Genomic DNA, 23402 nt, shown 5'->3' on the forward strand with positions numbered 1-23402 from the left:
AAGGTGAGTCAGGGAAGATATTTGTCGCTGAGAGAAAAGAAGAGCGGGCTTTGGGGGGGTTAAAGCCCCCTGTCACCAGAGCACATTCACCCTTCCCCTCCCCCTTCCCTCCCCCTTCCCGCTCTTCCCTATTCCCACCATGTACTTCCGAATCTCTCCTCCTCATGCTGGGTTCGGGATTTGTCGGGATCACGAGTCTGCGGCGGGGGACAACCCCTGCACAGCAGTCTGCTGCTGACTCTGCAGCCAGGCCACAACACCACCAAGACGACGGTGATTCACCCACGACCAGGATCGAACGGCCGCATGAAGACATCAAGTCTTGCATTGGTGATTCAGTGAGGCGTTCTGCATGTGTAACTAAACCCCCTTACAAGAGGGAAGATGTTCCCACAGCGGATACTCTGGCATTAGCGCAACAGATTGAAAAGTTGTGTACAAACCACTACCACCTTTATACAAGGTACTTTCAATGCATACAATTATATCTTTTTCCTTATTCTCTGAATGCACTTTCAAAAAGTTGTGTGTCATTTTTTTTTTCTTTTCTTTTTTCTGAAGGTGGAAGGTGCGATGGCATGAGAAATTGAAAAATCTGACAAGAATTTTCTTTGATACTTTCCACAATTGTAGGCTGAAGTGACACATGCAATACCTGACAAGAACTACCAGTACTGATTCGACTTTCTTGGGGGTGTTGACGCATATCCTAAGAGTGTGCTGAGGTACTTGAAACAGGCAATAGCTTATTTGACCTACAACCCTCATTCTGCTTGTTACAAATATAGGAAGACAGCTTCGGATTCTTTCTGATCCTGCTCCTAACGGAAGGCGAGTAATGCACTCTTCACTGTTAAGCTAGAAGCACACACCTTTTGATGATAACCTGTACTTAACAACGCTGAGACTTAAAGCAAGGAGGCCAGTACATCTACAACATCAATGCTATGATAACAAAAATAGTTGTTTGTACCATGTTCTTTTTACACATTGAATTGTACATACAATGGACGGTATGGCATACAGAACATCTGCTCTCTTGGCAGTATACTGCTTTCTATAAGCATATTAATGATCACACACACTTCATCTTTTCTTGTAATATTTGAATGGCTTTTTTGATTTGAAGTGAGTAATCAAAATGGAAAAAAAAAAAGGAGGAACCTTGGCATCTTTTGAAAAAAATGCACACATGGTAATTGCACAACAAGCCAGCAATGCTAACAATAGCTCACATACTTTAGCTTGATGCATCAATTCATATATTAATTATATTAATCATGACCAGCAACTTTGCCAAAAACTTTTAATAAATCCCTGTCTGAAAAAAACAGAGACAGAAAGAAAGCAAACCAGTACAACCTCTGCCTCTTCAGCGTTTATCTTATTACCTGTGTAAGGGCATGTCGTCAAGAAGGGGAGGTGTCAAATGAACAACTTCCTACAACATGCCTGAAGTGATTAACACCCCTTAATTAAATCACATTTCTATCTTTGTCTCGTTATCGGCCACAACCGGACTGGGAAAAAGGCAGCAAGGCAGACATGTGATGCTTTCTCAATACAAATGTTTGAAGCATTCACACAATTGCAAGAAGACACCTTGTGATCATGCATACTAATGTTTGTCATGACCAAGCATTATGAGAAAGAGCCTGCTAACACACACACACAAAATTGAATTATAGTTGTGATGATACCTTTACGTCTCACACAAAAATGACCTCAATTTTATGCACATAAGTTCAAATGTCACATATTGTTTTCCCCAAGGCACAGACCACGAATATATTCATCCTGACAAATTTTCGTTATTGCTTACACAAGTTAAGAAGCAGGTGTTTGAACATATGCTGAAGAGGGTTAGAAGGTGTCAAAAGCTGAGAACAGGCAAACAATTATTTCACTGTACAGAGCCACGGTACGTGTGAACCACCATCAGCTCATTGCTATCGCACTACTGTGCTGTTATGGCTGCAGTCTTGTTTGTGTTGCTGTCTCTGGTGCGTAAGGTTTTGTCGTACAGTTTGTTTCTACGCAGTGTTGATGAAAGCAGTGAGTACTTTGATCAAAGATAGCATTGGAGTGCTACTACTGCGCGAGAACTGGCGGCAGCTTGGCCCCCGAGGGCGGCCTCTGTGAGGCGAACTGCTCGGCCTCGATGAGCGCTGACCGCAGCTTGCGGATTTCCTCTCGCTGCATCTCAATGATGCGAATGTTCTCCTCGTGCCGACCCTCGCGGCTGGCCAGGCCAGAGGTCAGGGAGCCGTTGGGCAGTGAGGTCAGGTCCACGGGGCCAGAGGGCGTCTTGGACTTCTTGTTGATGCCCAGGGCCGCCTCTAAGTCATGGACTTGGGTCCGTGCAATCTTCAGCTCGCGCCTCAGGTCATTGATCTCCTTGATGAGTGAAACATTCTCCTGTTGGGGGGAGCAAATAATACATACAACATGAACAATTTTAGTGACAAGGAAAAGCTATGATCATAAACTCTAAATTGATGGAAAACATGTATCGGTGAGTCAATGCAGCACTTAATGCAAATCATAATTTTATGTTTGTGACCACTGTCAGACAAACAGTGTCAAATATTAGACAGAATATTATGCCACTCTCTAGCTTGGATGGAGCAAGGAAACTGAGGTACAAATTATTCAGAAAATATCCATCAATAAATCATAGCTACTGACGGCTGTATCTTACACAGTGTTCATTGATCAGTGATGATCCCTTGTGAGAGTCTTGCAGCTGATATTAACTGGCACAAAGTGTGGATTGCAGCTAGTGCCCTCGTCCACATCAAACCTCAAAGATCATGTCCTACATACTTGATTCACCGCAACAGATGCGAGGAATTACATTGCCACCCTAAGAAAGACATCACTCCCCCTATCAAGGCCAATAAAGCTTGCATTGTCTGCAGTCTCACACAACACTTCACCACAGTATTAGGCCCCATTGTAGGACGACCTAGATTTGATACGTCGTCTATTGTTTCAACAAGTAATCCACGACACCCTCTTTTCGGACCCTTGTAGGCAACTGTGCCAAGTTGACAAGAATCCCTAAAGACTAGCACACACATGCTTGGATCATCTTGCTTCCAACAATATGTGACTTTCAGTCTATTAGTGCACAATTTTTTCCTTCATACAATTACAATGACTGTCACAAGTTGTGGTTGTTTTCATACACACAAAAAAAGAGAGGAATAAAAAAAAGGGGGGGGGGGGGCTACACTCTTCATCTCACTTAGCAGGAAAACAAGGAACAACTGATACTGAAAACTGGGATTTTTTTTTTTTTTTTTGGGGGGGGAGGAGGGGAAATACATACAAACACACTGCAAAAAGAGTACCCAGTACATTTGAGGATACACCACCATGTCACTAGTACAACAATTCCTGATATAGTACAGCAACCTTCACAGCCTTGTCCTTACTATAAATAAACAAAGTGGCTATTTTTCTGGCAATTAGCATGCTAGTGAAAACAATGTCCCTACATTACATAGTGTCTTTCCTATAACTTCAATTTTGATGCGGGGGGTTAGGAGAATCAATGGCAGCCTGACAAACTTTCACACACAAATTTCACACAAAGAAAGCATCTGAACTCACCCACACAAACATATTATATTTTCAAACCTAATTACAAAACCCCTAATGTGCTCATCATTAAGCATAATATAAAATGTCTGTATCTATCTCTTCATGGAAAGAAGTTTTAAAACAATCCTTTGATGGTCAACAGCAAGGAGGAATAATTAGCCTCACCCACACAGGATTGGAGACAAAGGGGAAGGGGTGGGGTGGGGGTATGGCCAGGAGTCTTTGTGGTAATTAATTAAACACTGCATCTTGTGTCATCTATTTGGAAAACTGCCATATAATTCCTACATGTACATCACAACCATTTCCATCGATTCCTCACAAATGATTGGCGGATAGGCTGAAGGTTAAAAGAGGTCATTTTATTACTTGAAATCTTCTACAAAATACATGCAGGCCTTGGTATGGAAGCCCCTTAATCCTGATATGGCGGATCAGCTTAGAATTTAGAGGCAAGTAAAACTTTTGCGTGTTTCAAACAGAAGTGTAAATTCAGCACAATAATGTTAGAGTGGTCAATAGCAAGATGCAAAATGTTAGAAATCCCTGTTGTCTTTTTTCCCACCTAAGTGAACCGACCTCGCTGGCTGATGATGGAAGGAAGAGGGGACTATATCTCTTACCTGCATGATCCGGACGTTATCCGCTCTGTGAATCTCGGTGTCCTTGGCCAGCTTCTTGCGCAGCGAGGCCACGCTCTGCTCCAAGTGCTTTCTCTGTCGGCTGTACTCCCGCTGGATGTCCGCATCCACGCTGGCAGACTCGATCTGTGGGCCGCAAGAACGAAAAGACAAGAGGGACAAATGTGAGTGCTTTGGGATGCGTAGCTTGAAATTCTTATCTATAAAACAGGGTCTGATGCCAAGAGAGAGACTCATCTTTGCATAAGCGGATCCTGGCATTCAGGTTGCGTTGGCTTGTCACAGTGATACAAATCTGAAAAGTTTCATGGCAAATTAAGCTAAGCCCCATTTTTAAACATTTTAAAGTATGTCCATTGTCAGATAGAGCACTTTCCAGTGATACCTCACTTGCAACATAACAAGAAATATTCTAGAAGTTATGTTTAAAAATATCCCATATTTTCTTATAATTTTTTTGTTTTTTAGCAGCTTTAGTCACAATATCACAACTTAACAAGAATGGAGTTAGCTCGTTTTGCGAAAAAACTCTTTATCTATAGACTTTACAGAGGAGAATATATGCTCACCACATACTACAAAACATCTTCCATGAACTACGTTCAACATCTAGAGCAAATGCGTGACTTAATTGCCGCTTCATTCCTACAGTAAAGGAAAAAGTATGTTATAAAATGTGAAGTGGCTCCAAAATACAGAGCACAAATTTCTTCTTGAAGCATTTTATCTTTCAACCACTGCGAGGAAGGTACCAGTATGTGTGGTGATAGTTGAAAAAATTTTGTGGAACTCCTCCCTTGATTATGGATTCCTCAAATTGGCCATACATGTCACAAGACAAGAGTGCTAGCTGGAAGATAAGATCATCCAAGGAGGAGCTCGGATAAGAGATGAGGATGGTTGCCATGACAACATATTTAGGACCACTCACCGTGTCGTCCTGGACGTGTTTTTGGTAGAGCTGCTTGATGCTCTCCTTGAGTTTCTTGGGCTCCTGGACGAAGCCAACGCAGTTGTGAAGGTCTGTCTTGAAGCGCCTGCTGATGGCTTCCATGTCTCTTACCTGGTAGGGGAGAAGTTGAGGAAGCAAAGACTGTTATTGTAATCAGGCATATTTTTATTTCTTTATTCATTTTTTTTTTTTTTTTTGCCGAAATGATCCATTGAAATTTGATCTATTATTCTGATACTCTTTTTTCAAATTCAATATTTCTCTACTGTATAGACCAATTCGGTTTGGTACTGTTTTTTCATGGTAATTTCTAACCGAGGGGCTTCAAGTATGCCTAAAAAAAGATAATTTATGCACTAACAAAAGATAATTTATGCACTGACAAAGCAACGCACCTGGTTCCTTGCATAACCCGTTAGAAAGTGCTTTTGTTCTTCTTTGGAAGCCCCCAGTTATGGCTGCCATAAGTTTCAGTGCTTTAAGTAAACAGATAAAACAACAGAAAACAGCCCCCCCAAAAAGACAATAGTGACTTGAATGCAATGTAAGAGAAACGATAAATGCAACAGGTGGGGAACGGGTGAAAGAATATCTACCACATGTCATCAGACGTGAATATTGAAATTGGAAACAGCTGATAGGAGGAAAGTAACTGGAGTTTTAAGAATAACAGGAAGGAGTGGGATTACCAAGGCACTCGTCATCCAGCATCCCACCCCATCCAACACCTCAACCCAACTCACCTTCTGCCGCTCCATGAGCATCTCCTTCTCTGTGGCCTTGAGCTTCTGCCGCAGCTCGGTGATGTTGAGCTCCAGCTGGGTGTTCTGCTTGTGGAAGCGCTCCAGCTCGCTCTCCATCTCCTGGATCTGCTCCTTCATGTCCTTGATGTCGTTCTCCCGAGGCTCGATCTGCTTCTTCAGCTCCTTGATCTTGTAGTCCAGTACAAACTTGAACTTCTCCAGCTCCTGGTTCTTCTTCTTCAGGTCGTAGATGCGCTTTTCCTATAAGGGGAGTAAGGGGTAGAGGGAGAGGAGGAGGGGAGGGTAGGAGGAGGAGGAGATTGTAAATGAGAAGAGCTCAGTTGCAATATGTCATTAACCTGTCGGACTGACTGGCTGGAAAATACAAAGACAGCTTCAATCTAGTCCATGAATTATGCCAGTATTGATAATGTAAATGTACATGACACACCCATTAACACACCCAACAGACATCCAACAATGAAACCCTCGTGACAGATGCATGTGTAAGATATATCTATTTTCCACTTGTTTCATTTCACAAACTCAAACCATGGATTCGATTAAGATTACCTTTTTGTCATTCATTTACAGAGAAGAGTGAAAATGGCATAAAATCCCTACGTCTAACTAAATTTCCTACTTGTTTTTTGTTTGATCTTAAAACATTCCCTTTTACAATAAAGGAATCAAAGAAAGATGGTTAAGTGATTGATGGGTCCTACTATGTCAAGTAATCACACAATTACAACTTCAACTGGAGGAAAAAAAACAAACTATTGTACACAAAGAAAATGGTTCTAGCTTCAGTGAATTGGAAGGTTATTCTCAAACCCCTCTGAAGATGGACTTGTGACTAACCTTGTCCTGGATGGTCTCATCTCGTTCCTGGATCTCCTTCTTGAGGCCATAGATGTCCTTCTCCAGTGACTTGATGACGTTGTTGAGCTTGGCCTGCTCGTTCTGCAGCTTCTTGATCTCATCCTTGTGGTCTTCGATCTCTTTCTGCTGACTGGTAAACTGTTATGGTGGTAGAGAGAGATAGAGAGAGATGGGTTGAATGAAGAGGGTGTGGCAGTTTACTGGACTGCATTCTTTAACTATGATTTCATGTAGGGAGCATTCAAAAAATATTCTTGTTATGTACTTTTCATGTCAAAAAGGAACCATGGCAAGATATTTGGCCTCTTTTCAGTACAGCAAGGAACTGAACTTGGGCACACATTATGGACATCATTGTAGGATGCATGTGAAATTATGAACCACACATAGATATTATGCCTCTTTTATAAAGTACTGAAAAGAGTCTATAAAGCTGAGCACCATTGTGTACACTATTGCAGGATGCATACACAAATATGGAGCTTGACTTCACTATTTTGCTATTTTTTACTAAAGAAATGAATTATTAAAGTTACGCACTAATTGTGTAAATCAATGCAAGATGCATGCACAGCATTATTACAGCTTGGTTCAGACGTTCATGTAGAAAGTTTCTATCATGAATCTTGAATGCAGAAAGTTTCTATCATGTTCAGGGGTATTGATGACACTTATCTTCCTTGGATGTTCATTGATTTGGACTTGGTGGGTGGGGGGTGGGAAGCACTCAATACCTTTGTGATAAATACACTGTTTTTTAATGTTTTGTCAATTGTGTTGAAGTATTGTTTTATATTTGAGATGTGCTTTAGACTTGTTTTGAGAACCACATGTTGTGCCATAACGGCGCCTTGAGTTTGTTTACATTCATAATCGATTGTGTTTATGATGCGTATCGATAATTAAGCTAAATTACTTTATTGTTCAGAAATTTAATTACTCCCTGCTCAGTTCAGTTACTCAATGATTTTTACAATCATTTGTTTCTTTACATGTGCAATATTTTTCAGTATTCGTACTCCATTATTGATGATTTTAATACATGCATTTTTATTGAGGGTTAAGAGGTCAAAGGTTTTAATCAATGAAAAAGAAAATATTTATGCATGTACTGTTTGTTGATAATTTCCATGGGAATTTTAGGGTCTTGGTTCAAAATTCAGGGATTTGAGGCCGGGTCGAAACATCAATGTTTTATCTGTTTGTACAGTGTTTCCGTCATATCGTTTGTACAGCGTTTCCGTCATTTCGATACATATCGATAGACAATTTCACAAATACATATATTTATTTTGTACAATGTTGTATTTCTGTTTTAATTGTAAAATGAACAATTTCAGCTAATGAGCTGCATGTTTTTTTTATTGTCAATAAACCTTCTTTATTATTATTATTATATATTATATAACCTACTACAGTCAAACAGCTTGCCTTTTTACATGTCAAAATGAAGTAACTGAAGGGCATTCCTTGTGTGAACTGTTTTTTGTTGATTGATGGGCAGATAACTACTCCCTCTCTAACTTATTTCTCCCCTGTACGGTAACTCTGAATTTAACTCCGAATCTGTATTTCTATATGTTTATGTACTCAACTCCACAAAGGGGATTACATTTGTCACAAGCCTTTGGCTTTCTTTGTGAACTCCCCGACACATTTTACACTGTATACTGCAAAAGTGGAAATTTTCGCGCATTTCACGCAACCAGAAACTAGCCCGAAAATAAAAGCACGTGAATATTTTTGCATGTCATATGTTTCAGTACTTGCTGTCTTGATTCCGCATCATTAAAAGCACGCGAAACTCTTCTTACTGGGCCGAGCACAAAAAATTAGTCACGCGAAAATATCCACTTTTACAGTATATATTTCTGTTTTTATGAGTATCAATAAAGTGAATTGAATTGAATTGAATGTGCACCTTCTTCCTCATGATACCGGTCTCTCCCTTCAGCCTCATGTTGGCCTCCTTCTCGTCCCTCAGCCGCCTCTCGTACTTGTTCTTGATGTCGAGGATCTCGCGGTCGGCATCCTCCTCAATCTGCTTCTTGGTCTCCTCGTACTCTCGCTGCTGCTGCCGAGATTCCTCAGTGGCCTGTGAGGGGATAAATAAAAACAAGACAAAACAGATAATCAAGCAGTTATCGTGGTTGTATACATGCAAACAAACAACCTAACGACACTGTCATTGGGTTTCAAGCAAACATCACTGCATCCTTTCACTTTCTGTTGTTAAGAAAATATTTGCAATACTCTGCGTTTTGCTTTGTTTTTCTATGGTATGAAAGCATTTATGAACTGACAAATTACACAATAAAATATAGTTTTGAATCTTACCTTTAAGAGCAGTCAATTATCAAAGAAAAGGAATGAACAATATACATTTGATTCAAATGCTTTGTCAGTGTTACTGCTGTGTTAAATTCATTGATTTAAAATCATAAGAACCAGATACACTGATTATTCCAGCTTAATTATTTGCAAAAATGAACCAATCACAATATCAGTACATCCCAGCAGGTATCATGAAAAATGTTGAAAGTAACATTTCATTCTTCTTACTTCCCCACAAGACTTGAATTCAGTCATTCATATTTTTACCAGTTTACAACTTTAAAGAGGGTCAAGAATTAAAAGGAAAAACATTAATCAACCGTAAAAGAACATACCAAAAACAAGTGACAACATAACTCTCATAGAAATGTCTGATACAATATAAGATGTACAAATGGACATATGTTATATTCATGGGGGGGGGGGAAGGGTGGCTAAAGCAGCAAACTATAATAGAGACAAAAGCATACCTGATCGAGGAGTGTGGTCTTTTCTTGTAGCTTGGTCTCATAGTACTCAGTGAGTTCCTCCAGGGCTTGCTCCTTAGACTCCTCCATCTCAGCCAGCTGCCTCTCGTAATCTTCCTGCATCTTTTGGCTCTTGGACTGCAGCTCCTGGTACTTCTCATACTCAATCATCAGTTTCTGGTTGTTGGCAGACTCTGTTGGGTTGAAGTAGAAAGAAGAGGAGGGGGAGAAGATTACCAGTCTGGTTTGACCTCTTTAAATTCTTACCCCCATGTATATCAAAATTATGATGTGCCATAATGATGTATCATTTACCCAGGGCATACTTGTTATCATTAAACACACATCTCTCTGAGAAACTAGCCATTATTTTCACCTCACCATTTGCCATATATCACTTCTCCTATCATGGGAAAGATGGAGGTTGTGGGTTTCAACATACTGTCCTTGGATGCAAGCACCATGCAGAACTCTGTCTCACAGTCTCTTGATAGACGGTCCAGGGCCTTACCCACCATGCCACAGCACTCCATGACATGATAAAATGGAAGCACTGAAGATGTCTGAATTATTCTTACTACTACTAAGAAAACAATTATGCATGCTTATCCTAGAACCACCGACACTGCTCAACTTTTTTTTTTTTTTTAAAAACCGGAGGCCCACTTTGACTCATGCAATATGTTCCCAGGCCCATTCATATATCCAATCTGAATTTTTTTTTATTTCATTTTCGTCTGACATCGGGGTCAACCTTAGGGAGCTTCGCAGCCCATTGGCTGAGAAGCTCTGTCCTAAATTACCATGTGACTGTGAAGGAGAAAGTATATCTTACTAGTATGCTATCCTTCACTGATATGACACTAATAAACCAATATCAAAAAGAGAGAGCAACCAATAAACATCTTAGAATGCTAGGAGACTGGAAGAGAAAATTTATCCCATGCTCAGCCTTTGAACACTACACGACCATTGAAAAGACAGTGTAAGACGTATTTGTCTTAGAATGCTGCGATACTGTAGAGGACAAAGTTTATTTGATGCTCAGCCTCAAAACACTACGAGACCATGGGAAAAGAGAGCATAGGTTTGACATGTCCTAGAATACTAATGGGGGACAAACTGGGGACTAGCGAGGAGAAAGTTAAGGCTCCCTCACCGAGGTCCTGGATCTCCTTGCTGTGTTTCTCCATGGTCTCTGCCAGCTCCTCGTCATGTTTGGCCTCCTCCTTGTCCTTCTCCGTCTTCAGGACCTGGTTCTTGGTCTTCAGCGACTCCATCTCCTGGATGAACTTCTCCGTCAGCTCCTTGATCTTCTCGTTGTAGTTCATGTCCTTCAGCCGCAGCTGGTACTCGTTCTCCATCTTCAGCTCCTCCACCCGCTGCTTCAGCTCACCCATTTCTTGGTTCTGTCCGTTGCAAACGTTGGAGGTGAAGAAGAGACAACAGAGAGAGACAGTGCAAACATCATTTATCATTAAGGTAAAATCTTGTCGGTGAGGAAAATAGTCTACTGTCACTGTGCCATCATGTCTCATGTCTGTTACAAAGGTATAATTGTTACTATTAAAATGATGGCTAACATTGCTGAACACATCTTTACTCTAAGAGAACCGTTAGTATAACAAATACGCTATAACAACAATAGAGAAATTTGACATTCTTTTCCCACCTTACCTGGTGGTGCTAGTTGTACACTCCCACCCCACTTTTCATACCAAACAAAAATTGCGCCATCATGTGTGTTGATATTCATGGTGAATTCTGTTAAATTCATCATAGACTGCAATGCAACAAGTGTCTTTAATGTTTCATTCTGTGAAGGTGTTCTCAATGTTCAGTGTTCAGATACATTACTTTTTTCTTCTTTTTTTTTCTCAACAAGGACGCCAGCTGTTTTACGTATGCATGAGTATGTTCAATTCTGTACCGAGGTTCAAAAATATACATGAAGAGAGGTAGAAGTTCCTATGTTAGGGATTCGCAAACCCCCTGCAAAGATAAGGATCAGTAATTGCATTAATTCACAGTGATAACTCGAGCAATTAGCACACAGGAAAATGCATTACTATCTAGTATGTTCATATCCTCTGGAGATCACACAATGTAGACTGGCGAATCTTTGTAATTTCATTTTCATTGTGTGTGTTTGTTGAGGGGGATAGACTTGAAGTATCTGTATTTTTTTGTAACACACTTGTAAATTCTCATGTGCTTGAGTGCTTTGATGGTGAAATCCACTGCGGAAGGAATAATGTTACTTCTCAAGTTTTATTAGCAGTTTTGATCGATGGGAAAATATTTTAAACAAAGTTCTGTACAGTCCTATGTAAAAGAAACCCTGTTACACACATGAAATTTTGCATAGCAGTCATATAAAAACTACATAGCAAATTGTGATGCACTGCCAGGAAAATTGTTCCCTGATGTGAATGTTAGTATGAACCTAAGACTGACCTTGTCCTCAAGGTCTGACTTTGTGATGAGGATCTCCTCAGCATAGCCAACTTCCTTATCCGTTCTCTTGAGGCCACGCCCTTCCTTGTCACTGATCTTCCAGATCATCAGAACCGCGTCATCGGAGATGGTGATGAGATACTGGTCATCATAGGTGATGCGCATCTGGAGGAGAAAGAAGAGAATAGGTGTTTATCATAATTATCAGAACTGCATACAGCAAAGGCTGTCATTTCTGTGTACATATATTTTTTCGAACAAGGAGGTCAGAGACATTTTTTGTGAGATGTTGTTTTCGCGATTCAACACTGCGGCTATCATCAGTACACAAATGCCAGTCAGTTCATCAGGTGGCAATATTTTCATGTGTTGTTAAATTCGCTGCTGAAGAGTGATTCACGAAAATAACAGCTTTTATAGCACTTCTTGGTTTTTTAAGTTGGAGGCAACTATTTTAAGTTCTTGTCAGTATTGCTTTCTACATATGGAATACACTGAAAGACTACCGGCTTTGGATAAACCATGGAATTTAATTAATACACACTCCAGCTGATCTGTAGAGACAAATAAAAAAACATAGAATTACAACAGCATCAAACTTGCATTTGCTTGGCATTGCCATTTCTTTCTCTTTGCAGTGTTATCACTAACTACTAGTATAGGCCAACCTCGGTCTGCACTGCTGATAGCTGATGACAATTCTTATATCACATAAAATGAAATCTAGCATAAAAGAAGCAGAGTTGCAAGGCTTTCGACTCTGCTCTCAACATACATCTCAGCACAAATCAGAATCTGTCACAGGAATATCTTTGCCATCTTCATACCTTTGTGATGGAGCCACCGTGCCCCATGTGCTCCTGCCATTCTCCAGGGACAGTGAGAGGGAATTTCATGGAGCGCAACGTGCCGTTGCCCGTACCCGCAAACAGCATGCGGCCGCTGTGGGACATCACAACCTGGGATAACGTGGTCTCATTGGAGTCCACTTCACGCAGGATCTGCAAGTTTGAAGGAATGAGAAACATGTGATAAACGAAAGCAAACATACGGACAAGATTCAGGCACAGATCACACCAAAGAAGAATTTTGATGTTGAGATGACAAATTCACGAGCAGACTCAAGCACAGCAACAGGCTTGATCCCTTCTTGTAAATTATTAGGTACCAAGTGAGTTGGATGATGTCTTTTCTTAAACAAACAAAAATTTACGCACATCATATTTTTTTTCTTGTTCATAATGATTCACCTGTGAGTCTGAGATCTCTTTGAGTGTCCGGTCAGATCCAACAGCGAAAGTGACCTTGCCGTCCGGCGTGGTGGTCACCGAGGTGTAACTGCAGGACTTCAGGACGCTCTCCCCTTCTCGCTTGCCCGAGAATGCGTTCCACTCGTAGACAGCGCCGTCCATGCCGCAGGAGATGATCTTGCTGTCGTCAGAGCTCCAGACAACTGATCGTACCTATTGACGTAAAGTGACAACAGTTGAGCACGTTTTCTGGCAATTTGTCACATTCTTGTCCGAAGTCGACCACCCACAAAGGATACTAGGAGATTCTCCCTTTTTCACTGACACTAAATTGGGTTTGCATGTATGAGAATTACTGCAAATAAAGGTGAACATGTTCATATTGTGTCAGTATGCCTCTTAAACAATTCTAATGTTACAATTATAAATAAAGTGAAAAAATAAGCACAGTTTGTTGCCTGAACTTACGCAAGATGAGTAGATAATGTGCATTTGACAAGATATTTTGCTAGATAATCGTGTGAGCACAATGTGACTGAGAAAAAAATTGGCAATAGAGAATTGCAGAATTTAGAAGGTTGGCTTGAGAAAGGAAGCCCTGGATCAGACATGATGGCGAGGATATGTGAGAGAGGTGTCTGTTAGAGTGAGGTAAATCCAGCCACCCCGGTAATCAGGGCAATTACTGGGATCAAACCGGATGATGATGAGATCGAAGGACATATAAGGCATTTGATTTCTTGTGTACATTGAACTCACCTTGCCGTTGTGACCCTTCAGGTTGGCAACATTCTCAAACGTGGTGGAGGAGTAGATCTGGATGACATTACCATGGACAGCTGCAAAAAGGTGACCACCATTGCTGAAGGAGCACTGCACGGGTTAGGAGATAAGGACAAAGGTTACAAAATTCAGTTATTTCACAATTCTGCACAGTTAGAGTTCTTGTCTACATTGTGTTGGTATGTGCATATAGCAGCATAGTAAACTATTGATACAAAATTAGTAATAAAACAAACAGTCAACATGCTATTAACTTCTCAGCCAATTCAAACTAGGTATCTTCATCTGTTTTCCAGTGTGGATTCATATGCCACTTTCAGACATATTGTATATGTACCTTTACAGAAGATAATCTCCAATCATTATTGATACTTGCAGTCAACATTGCATTGTATATTGCGCTACCACCCATGGTAATTCCAACATGATTCCTCCTTGCAATGATTCCATGCATTCATTCTGAACCATTCATTGCAAACTCTTTCAACTATGTTCCAACATTTACAAAGTATTCAAAATGCTTAACACAATCAATTTGGTACAGACTTTGATTGCTCTTGATTTCCCAAGCAAGAAATATATATATATTTTTAAAATCTTATCGCAAACTTTTTTTTTTCTCTAGAACGAAAAAGCATACACATTGTAAGCAATAAACAGGTTAATACATTCGACTATTCAACCCTTTTCGTGCCAGGAGTGACTTTGGAAAGTGTGTACAACACTGTAGGGTTTCCTATGCCAATGGGCACTCGAAACATGCATAGGGTTTATATCAATTGAGGACTGACCTCTCTGCAGCCCCTGATGGGGAACTCCTTGAACTTCTTGATGTCGTCGATGAGGAGGTTCATGAGACGCAGCTTGTCGCTGAAGCCCACCAGGATGTAGAGACCAGACGGGTGGAGGGCGATGCTGTACGCCTCTTCCTGGAATTCCTTGTACAGCTCAAGAGAGCTGCACAAATACAAGGAGCAACAGGACAACTGTATGTAATGACACCCCTATTGTATACATGCAGACAGTAAAAATTGCTTTTTCCTACAGTTTGTTTGTTTGTTGTTGTTGTTGTTGTTGTTGTTTTTTTTTTTTGGGGGGGGGGTAGAGGTTTCTCCTTAATTCAAAGTTGACACAGGTGTATTTAAAAGGTTATGCAGTAATCTTATAATGAAGCTCTTCAGGCTCTATTCTGTCAGCACAGTCTTGATGGCAATCTGCAATGACTACATGAAATTCAAAGATTCTCACTTTGTTTTACCAATACACCAAAATTAGTAGTCATGCTTTTTCACTCTTTTCTCCAAATGGTGGAAACAAATTTTGTATTCAACTATACTTAAACATTCATGAATGAGTATAGGAAAGCAAAATTACACTTGAAGTTCTGCTCGTGTTACAAGGGGTAGTACTCACCATGTCTCGTAGTTCCAGACGCGCACTGATCTGTCGATGGAGCAGGTGGCAATGAGGGGCTTCCTAATGCAGATGTCCAGGCCAGTGATCATGTCAAAATGGAATGGCTGGGACAGGACTTCAAATGTAGCCTGGTCACCCTGTAATACCAGTGAATGATATCAAAAGGCTTACACTATGTATGAAGACACAAATACAGTCCAACTGGTCTGTAATACGTCTCTCTCTCTCTCTCTCAAAAAAAAAAAAAAAAAGAAGGTGCAATTTATCAAAAAATGGTATCTCCTAGGTTCACATCATATGACAGTGTTGGATGCTGAAAAATGATAATTCCAGAGACTCCAACTCCCCTGTTTTCGACAGGAGATCTCCCGCCGAAAACCAATTTTTGCAAAATCTCCCGTTCTCCCGTTTGAGATTTGATTTCTCCCGCCCTGGCTCTGTGTCTCCCAGTGGAAAGGATTTCTTACTTATTGCTATCGTATGTTGAAACTAGAAATGTCGCTTTGGCGACTGGTATGCCTCCGCCATAATGCATGATTTTCCCAATAGGTCTAGATAGTACATGTGGACACTGTGTGATTACATTTTCACAAAATTGGCAAAATATTGGAATGACAAGTTTGTCACAAATGTGTTGAATGTTCACCTTCCTTGACATAGGTTTAATTGGATGAATAGGAGAGCATGTATCTAGAGATTTAAGGACTTTAACTTGACTTTGAACCATTCATACATTTAGGCATTGAGTAATTTTCAAGGTACAGGTGTGGAGAAAAAGTGCAATTTCTGAATTGAATAGTAAATTGTTACCATTTTCATCTGGCCCTTGACCCTAAAATTCATGAGATAATTACTTTCAGGTAGAACATGCATAATAAGTTTCAAGGTAACTTGAGCCACTTCCGAGATATGGAGGAAAAAGTTAGTTCAGCACTTTCAATTGATCTTTGACCTTTTGACCTTTGAGGCAAAAAGAGAGAGAAAAAAAACTTTCCAGAGAATTTCTATTAGGTTACACACGCATACACCAAGTGTAAAAAAATAACCCTGCTGGCATTGCATAAATATGAGGGTAATAGTAAAATTTTGAAGTCTTGCACTCGACCGTTGACCCCTGACCTTTGACCCCATGAACCCTACATTCTCTAGATAATCACTTCCAGTCAGTACATGTATATACTATGTTCCATGAAGATACCTTGAACAATTTTCCAAGGTACAGAGAAAAAAAAAGAAGTTTTAATATTTCTACTTGACCTTTGACCTTTGACCTTTGACCTTTGACCTCATGACCCAAACTTTCACCAGAGAATCTTAATTGGGTAATACATGTATACACTAAGTTCCAAGAAAATATCTTCAGGCATTCAATAGATATGGTGGAAATAGTGAAATTTTATGTATTTGACCCTGACCTTTTGACCTTTGACCTTTGACCTCATGACCCAAACTTTCACCAGAGAATCTTAATTAGGTAATACATGTATACACTAAGTTTCAAGAAAATATCTTCAGGCATTCAATAGATATGGTGGAAATAGTGAAATTTTATGCATTTGACCTTGACCTTTTGACCTTTGACCTTGAGCATGTGCACCCAAAAGTTGATAGGCACAACTTCACCCCCTAATACACATACATGCCAAGTTTCATTAGGATACCTCAACAGGTTTCGATAGTTACCTTGTCCACAAAATTCATTACGGACGGACGGAAGGACGGACGGACGGACGGACGGACGGACGGACGGACGGACGGACGGACGGACGGAAGGACAGACGGATGGAAGGACGGACGGACGGACGGACGGACAACCCGAAAACATAATGCCTCCGGCACCACTTCGTGGCGGAGGAATAAAAAATAAGCCTTAGATAGCACCAAAGAACATCTAGAACCCTAGGAACTTCGCGCTTCACACACATCAACTTGGAGTCTCCCGTTTGCTAGGGGTTTCGGGCAGGAGAATCTCCAGATCAGAAGGTGCTTGGGGTTGGAGTCTCTGTAATTCTTCAAGCTTGACATAATATTCCTTTCTGAACTATAATCTTAATATTGCAACAAATATTGAATGTATGGCATTTTCTCCTTTATTACTGTCTATCTGTGCACAATGTGTAATGCTCCATTTGTGTCTCAGCCTTTCTTTCAATCATCAGCAAAGGTTTTTACGACCAAAGCACCACTCATGCTGCTTTCAAGAATAACATTTAAATCTACATTGAGCAAACTTACTGTAAAGCACAATTGACAAATATTTCATCTACATTGAGGAAACTGAAATTATGCAGTGAATGTGCATGCGTAAAATCCATCATTAAAATTATAGGACTTAAGCCTTGTTGTGCTAACCTTGCCGATTTCTGCTGATGATAAGGTGATGGAGTACAGTTGGTTTGTGAGCGTGCTGGCCACCAGCGTCTCCTCTGACGGACTGATAGTGAGCGTCTTGATCACATGACTTTCTGCCCGACTTTCGTCTGCACCGAGAGCATCATGGACAATCTGCGACGTGGGCCAGGTGGAGAAGAAATGTAATCACTGAAGTATATGTATGCGCAATCAGATACGTACAGCTAAGCATGATGGAGATCATGGTAATCGGTCACCAGTGGATTCAACCAGGTAAAGTGTGGTTAATGCATCTGAGGTATCATAACAGACTCTAAGGAAGAGGGCAGTATCAGTTCTAATGCCACTGTTCTTGAAGCAACACAAACATCTAACTCAAAAAATATAAATTTGACAACTTAAGTCACTTTTTGTGCACTTTGTCTAGCAGTTTTGTGTTTTCTGTTAAAGGCAAGACTGCTTTCAAACAAATACATGTAACAAGGAAATGACTGTGATCAATTTGATAAAATATCTATGCTCTCTCAATTACATTTCAATAGTTGAGAATGAAGCCATCTCTTTTTATGTTGTCTTTACTATTTGTAAGTCATCTAAAGCATAAAACAATTCTCGTTTGTGAAAAGATGTGACACGTACCCTGATTTCTCTTGACTTTTTGTAGGAGTCTTTGTCTTCCGTCTTCTCGTAGACTACGACCACGCCGTGACCGGCCGAGCACGCGAATCCTTTGGACGATGAGACGATGGCAGTGACCTGTAGCGGAGCACCGGAAGGAGTCTCATTCTCTGCTATTGTACCCATGGGAGCCCTGCGGGGATGAGAAGGAAATGGAGGAGGAGAAACACAGTCAGATGCAGACATGGATAATGCATCAATACACTTATGTTGCAGGTATTATTACACAATTATGAGGTATGTCACGCTAATCGTACCGTCTTCTACAAATAGAGGACCTATTGACAGGGCTACCAACATTGGAAACTTCTTGAGAGTGAGACTCCCATATGGATAGGCCAATGCTATAATTTTGGAGTCAAAATGAGTGAGATCAATAGAAATGCATACAAATGAAATAAAGTTTTAGAGTGAGAAAGGACCAAAATGAGTGAGTCTCACTCTCAATGAGTGAGAGCTAGTTGGCAGCCCTGCCTATTGATATCTAAATCGTATATATGACATGCTGATTTTTGTCTGATATAGACAGCAACAACGCTCCATTTTTAGTTTGTGTCCTTTGAAGATTATCTTACACACAAATGGGTATTTTGCAGCAATCGAAGGCAGTAATCTCTCATCACAATCACAAAACATAGTTGGACTCACTTTTCACCGTCCTTTTTGCCGGAGGAAACTGTGACGGTCATCTCGCTACGCAGCTCACCGGCCTCGAAGAGGAGGAGCTTGCCCTGGTCCGTGCCAACTATGACCCTCTCGTCTGAGACCCAGGCCTGGGACAGATAGTTCTGTGGTTCCAACTTCTGGAAGGCAAACTGTTTGAGGTTGCCCTCGCTGTAACGGTAGAGCTTAAAGATGCCGTTCCCCACCACACAAATTTGGGTGTTGTCTTGGGGATTGAAAGAGACCTGTAATGAAGGAAACACAAATGTGAAAGAGTGAGAATTTTTGTTGTGTGAAAAACAAACATGAAGGTATACTTAGAGTCAACAAACAATGATATGCTAGTGCACAATTATGCCTTTTTAACTGTCAAACCCTAGTTTGCTGTAGAATTTGATGTACAAAATAGCAGCAAGTTGTATGATTTTTTTCTTTTCCCTACAAGCATATCATTTTGGGGATTCTTGGGACACCTGGCATCTATGACTACTGTGTCACAATGATAGATATATTCCAGTAAGTGAGCACATTGACAAGGTAAAACTTGTGCGCATCATTGTATGTCAGTCTCAAGGCCCAATACTCCAGAAATTGGTATCTAAATCAGCAATTACTTATCAGATGTTAAAAAGTCAGCATATACATGACAAATAATAAAGTTGCTGTTGCACAACTGCAATGTGTACATATGTATTTGAATCAATTAATATTTTTTTTTTTCCTACCTGGTAAACATCATTATTTGCGGGATTGGTAGTCTTTGTCACAGCCATCACTTTGGATTTCTCCCATGTCCAGTATACCAGGGTCCAGTCGGGCCTTCCGCCCTGTGCAATCAGGTACTTGGAGTCTGGAGAGAAGGCCATACTGACAACCTCGTTGGACTGAATGTCTGTGGAGCTGAGGGCCTTTCGCTTCCTCAGCGAGTGGAGGTCGTAGATTGTGATCATGGCCTTTTCCGCACCCTTCTCGGCCACGGCGATGTAACGTCTGTTTGGGCTGACACATGTTGCTGTAAAGCCGGAGCTCTTGTCGGACCCAGGGATGAACCTCTGTGTTTTCTGGTCTATATTGTAGAGGATGATGTTGGAGCCGCATGGATAGACCACAGTCTGCTCGTCTACGTAACTGATGTTGCCGCTCACATCTCCCTTCAGGCCAAACACATGGCGGGGTTGGGAGAGTGCTATGGACATGGTAGCTTGCTTGTGTTGTTTCTTATTACCGGTTCAATTACTGGAATGATCAATATGATAAAGCAAAATATTGGTAGATGAATCAGAATTCAAACTAAATCAATATCACACTACTCACACATGCACATATACAAAAGAATATAACCAAACAAACAGTTCACTGATAATGTCCTTGAAAATGTTCTTCCATTCCGAGTCCAGTCCCGTTTTTATTGCACTTTTATCCCCCCATATAACTGTCCAACCATGAAAGTCTTGTTTAATGAGCACTGAAAAGTGGACCTGTGCGCTATACAAGTAGCCACTATTATTATTATTCTCATTATTAATTTAACCCCAATAAATAGACAGTCTCCTTGGTGGTTTTACAAGTTGTCTGGACCTTGTTCACGTCTCTGTCACAACTTTTGTTGGTGAGGCCCCCTGCTGGCTCAAGCTAGTCTAGCTGTACATTTAGCCATTGATTGGTACGTGCATGTACAGAGATTTTGTTTTTTCTTTTGCAATTCTTGCCAATACCATCACACTCTGAACTTGTGATAAGCATAAATCTCGTAAAACACTTGGGCGTATTTCTGAATTTTTAGCGCTTTTTCGGTGACCCTTATTCTGAACACTGGAAATGGCACCAAGTTTACATTTTTGACAGCAAAATTTGGGATTTTTTAAGGATTTTTGGAGATGACTAAGGGACTTTCCTGTTGTGAATGAGAGTGCAAGTGTGTGAAATGATGTGATATGCGTGTGTTGTGACAATATTTTGGTCGGCTTACTCTAGATATCTAGATGTTCTGTACAGTCTACTCAAGGAATGAATCAAGCTCACAAATTTCAGGTAAAACGGCCTTCAAACTCTGCTTGCTTACAAGACACAGCAATCATGTTTATCAAATACCAACCACTGAACTGGTGTGTGCCCAAATACAGTTCAAGTATCTACAATCTAGATCGCGCAGTTTGCACAGGAGAGTGCATGGATGATGGAAGATATTTGTGTATGTATTGAACCCTCTACATCTAGAGTAAAACCACCAGTTTTGGGCCACCTACAAGCTCTACCAGAATTTAGACACCTTCCACTAATCACGAGGCAGCAAATTGTATTGTCACAACACACGCATAACATCATTTCATATGTACTGGCACTGTTGTTCACAACAAGAAAGTCTCTTAGTCACCTCCAAAAATCCATCCAAAATCCCAAATTTCACCATCAAAAATGCAGAATCGGCACAACTTTTCAAAAGTGTGTACAAATTAAGTCCAGCGTTAAGAATCAGGGTCACTGAAAAAGCGCTAAAAAACATTGTTCTGTTGCAAGATTTGTCCCTTATTGCAAGCTCAGAGTGTGATGGTATTCGCAAAAACACAAAAGAAAAACAAAATCTCCATACATGCTGATGCAGTAACTAAATGTATTATTAGAGTCTACAGGGGCTGAATGCATGTGCTGAATCACCAGAATTTGGTCACCAACACTAAACAGGTGTCGTAACATCCCCGATGCAACTCTGCAGTTACAAGGTAGATTTATGGTGCAGTGCATTTTTCAGCAGCCTTTGTTTTGGCCCTTGTACGTGCATTGATATTGAACACGTATAGCATGCGCCCATCCAAGAATCCAGATCCAGATCCTGTTAAAATGAGCCACCTAATTACGTTACAAATAAATAGGCCTAACAACTGAACTGTAGACCTCTACGTTGAGACTCTTTGGATTACGATCTAGAGGTTCTTATGAGTGATGAGAGGGTCTAAAGCATGTTACTGTTGTGTTAGGATTCATTTTTAAAAAGTAGTAACGTTAGATAGATCTAGTGTCTAGCTAGTTTGGCATTTAAAGCTACAGTATTATTATTATGAAGGGAGGACTAGGAGTCTACGGTATGTTCTCGTGGGAAAACAAGCCAACCAGCCAGGAGAGCCAGAGCCGAGGCTAGTCCGCAGGCCGCTAGCTAGCTAGTGGCAGAGCACAACCCACACCCACACAATGTTGGTACCATTTAGTTCCCAACAGAGAAAATAACACGTGGGACTACACATTTCGACGCACTTACGTACCTCGCTAAATATACACGAGAAATAACATATTTTTGAAAGAAAAGAAACAAACAAAACATACCTCAGGTAAGCAGTTTATATTGCATTTTATAATGAGTACATTTTCACTTGATTAAACATGAGAAAACTTACCTAAATCTGTCGTGAATTCTGCGAGTTACGCTACCATCGCGGTTCCACTGTAAGCGCGTATTTATACGTGGTTGCTATGGAGCGTCTGTTGCTAAGCGTACAGATTACATGTAGGTACAGCTCTATCTATGCGGGTAGCTAGCTACAATGCAGGTGCATGCACATGCAGTCTGCACCTGTATGCCTCTCAATGATGCTCGAGAGAGAGGCGATGGGCTCGAGGCTTCCAGCAACCCCCCCCCCCCCCCAGTGGCGTATCTAGGGGGGCCGGGGGGGGGGGGGGGGGGCAAGGGGGGCACGTGCCCCGGGCGCCACTCCTTGGGGGCCCAAAAAACGAAAAAAAAAACGAAGAAGAAGAAGAAGAAAAGAAGAAAAAAAAAGAAAAAACGAAGAAGAAGAAGAAAAAAAGAAAAAAGAAAAGAAGAAGAAGAAGAAGAAGAAGAAGAAGAAGAAGAAGAAGAAGAAAAAAAAAAAAAAAAACTCGCCCGGAAAAAAAAAAGGGGGGGGGGGGGGGAGGAGGGAGAATGGTCGGGGGGGGGGGGGCAGAAAACCAAATCAAACAAGATAAAAACAAAACATGATGATGACGCGGACAAAATGACAAAGTTTATTGTGTTCACACAAGAATTCCACGTTCTGTAAGCTGAAATACAAAAATTTTCGGCTCGCTCGCTGCGCTTGCTCGCCAAAATTTATATATAAAAAAAGAAGACAAGAACAAAACGTGATGATGACGCGGACAAAATGACAATGTCTATTGTGTTCATACATGTCATTTTGTATTTA

At 40.8% G+C, this 23402-nt stretch overlaps 1 protein-coding gene across 1 annotated transcript; it reads right to left on the minus strand.

Moving 5' to 3' along the window:
• Nucleotides 1-122: 122 nt before the first annotated feature.
• Nucleotides 123-22681, minus strand: LOC140237361 (cilia- and flagella-associated protein 57-like). The gene is made up of 19 exons (XM_072317297.1): nt 22617-22681; nt 19953-20463; nt 19213-19472; nt 18526-18697; nt 17887-18039; nt 15532-15671; nt 14910-15075; nt 14095-14208; nt 13336-13548; nt 12913-13086; nt 12086-12250; nt 10788-11037; nt 9632-9822; nt 8749-8922; nt 6807-6965; nt 5946-6206; nt 5182-5313; nt 4233-4376; nt 123-2418 (listed from the first exon to the last, which is right to left on the minus strand). Exons 2-19 carry the CDS (start codon nt 20421-20423, stop codon nt 2092-2094), a joined length of 3666 nt encoding a protein of 1221 aa, XP_072173398.1. The 5' UTR covers nt 20424-20463; nt 22617-22681; the 3' UTR covers nt 123-2091.
• Nucleotides 22682-23402: the final 721 nt, after the last annotated feature.

This window comes from Diadema setosum, chromosome 13, assembly GCF_964275005.1.
Source record: "Diadema setosum chromosome 13, eeDiaSeto1, whole genome shotgun sequence".
Lineage (NCBI taxonomy): Eukaryota > Metazoa > Echinodermata > Echinoidea > Diadematoida > Diadematidae > Diadema > Diadema setosum.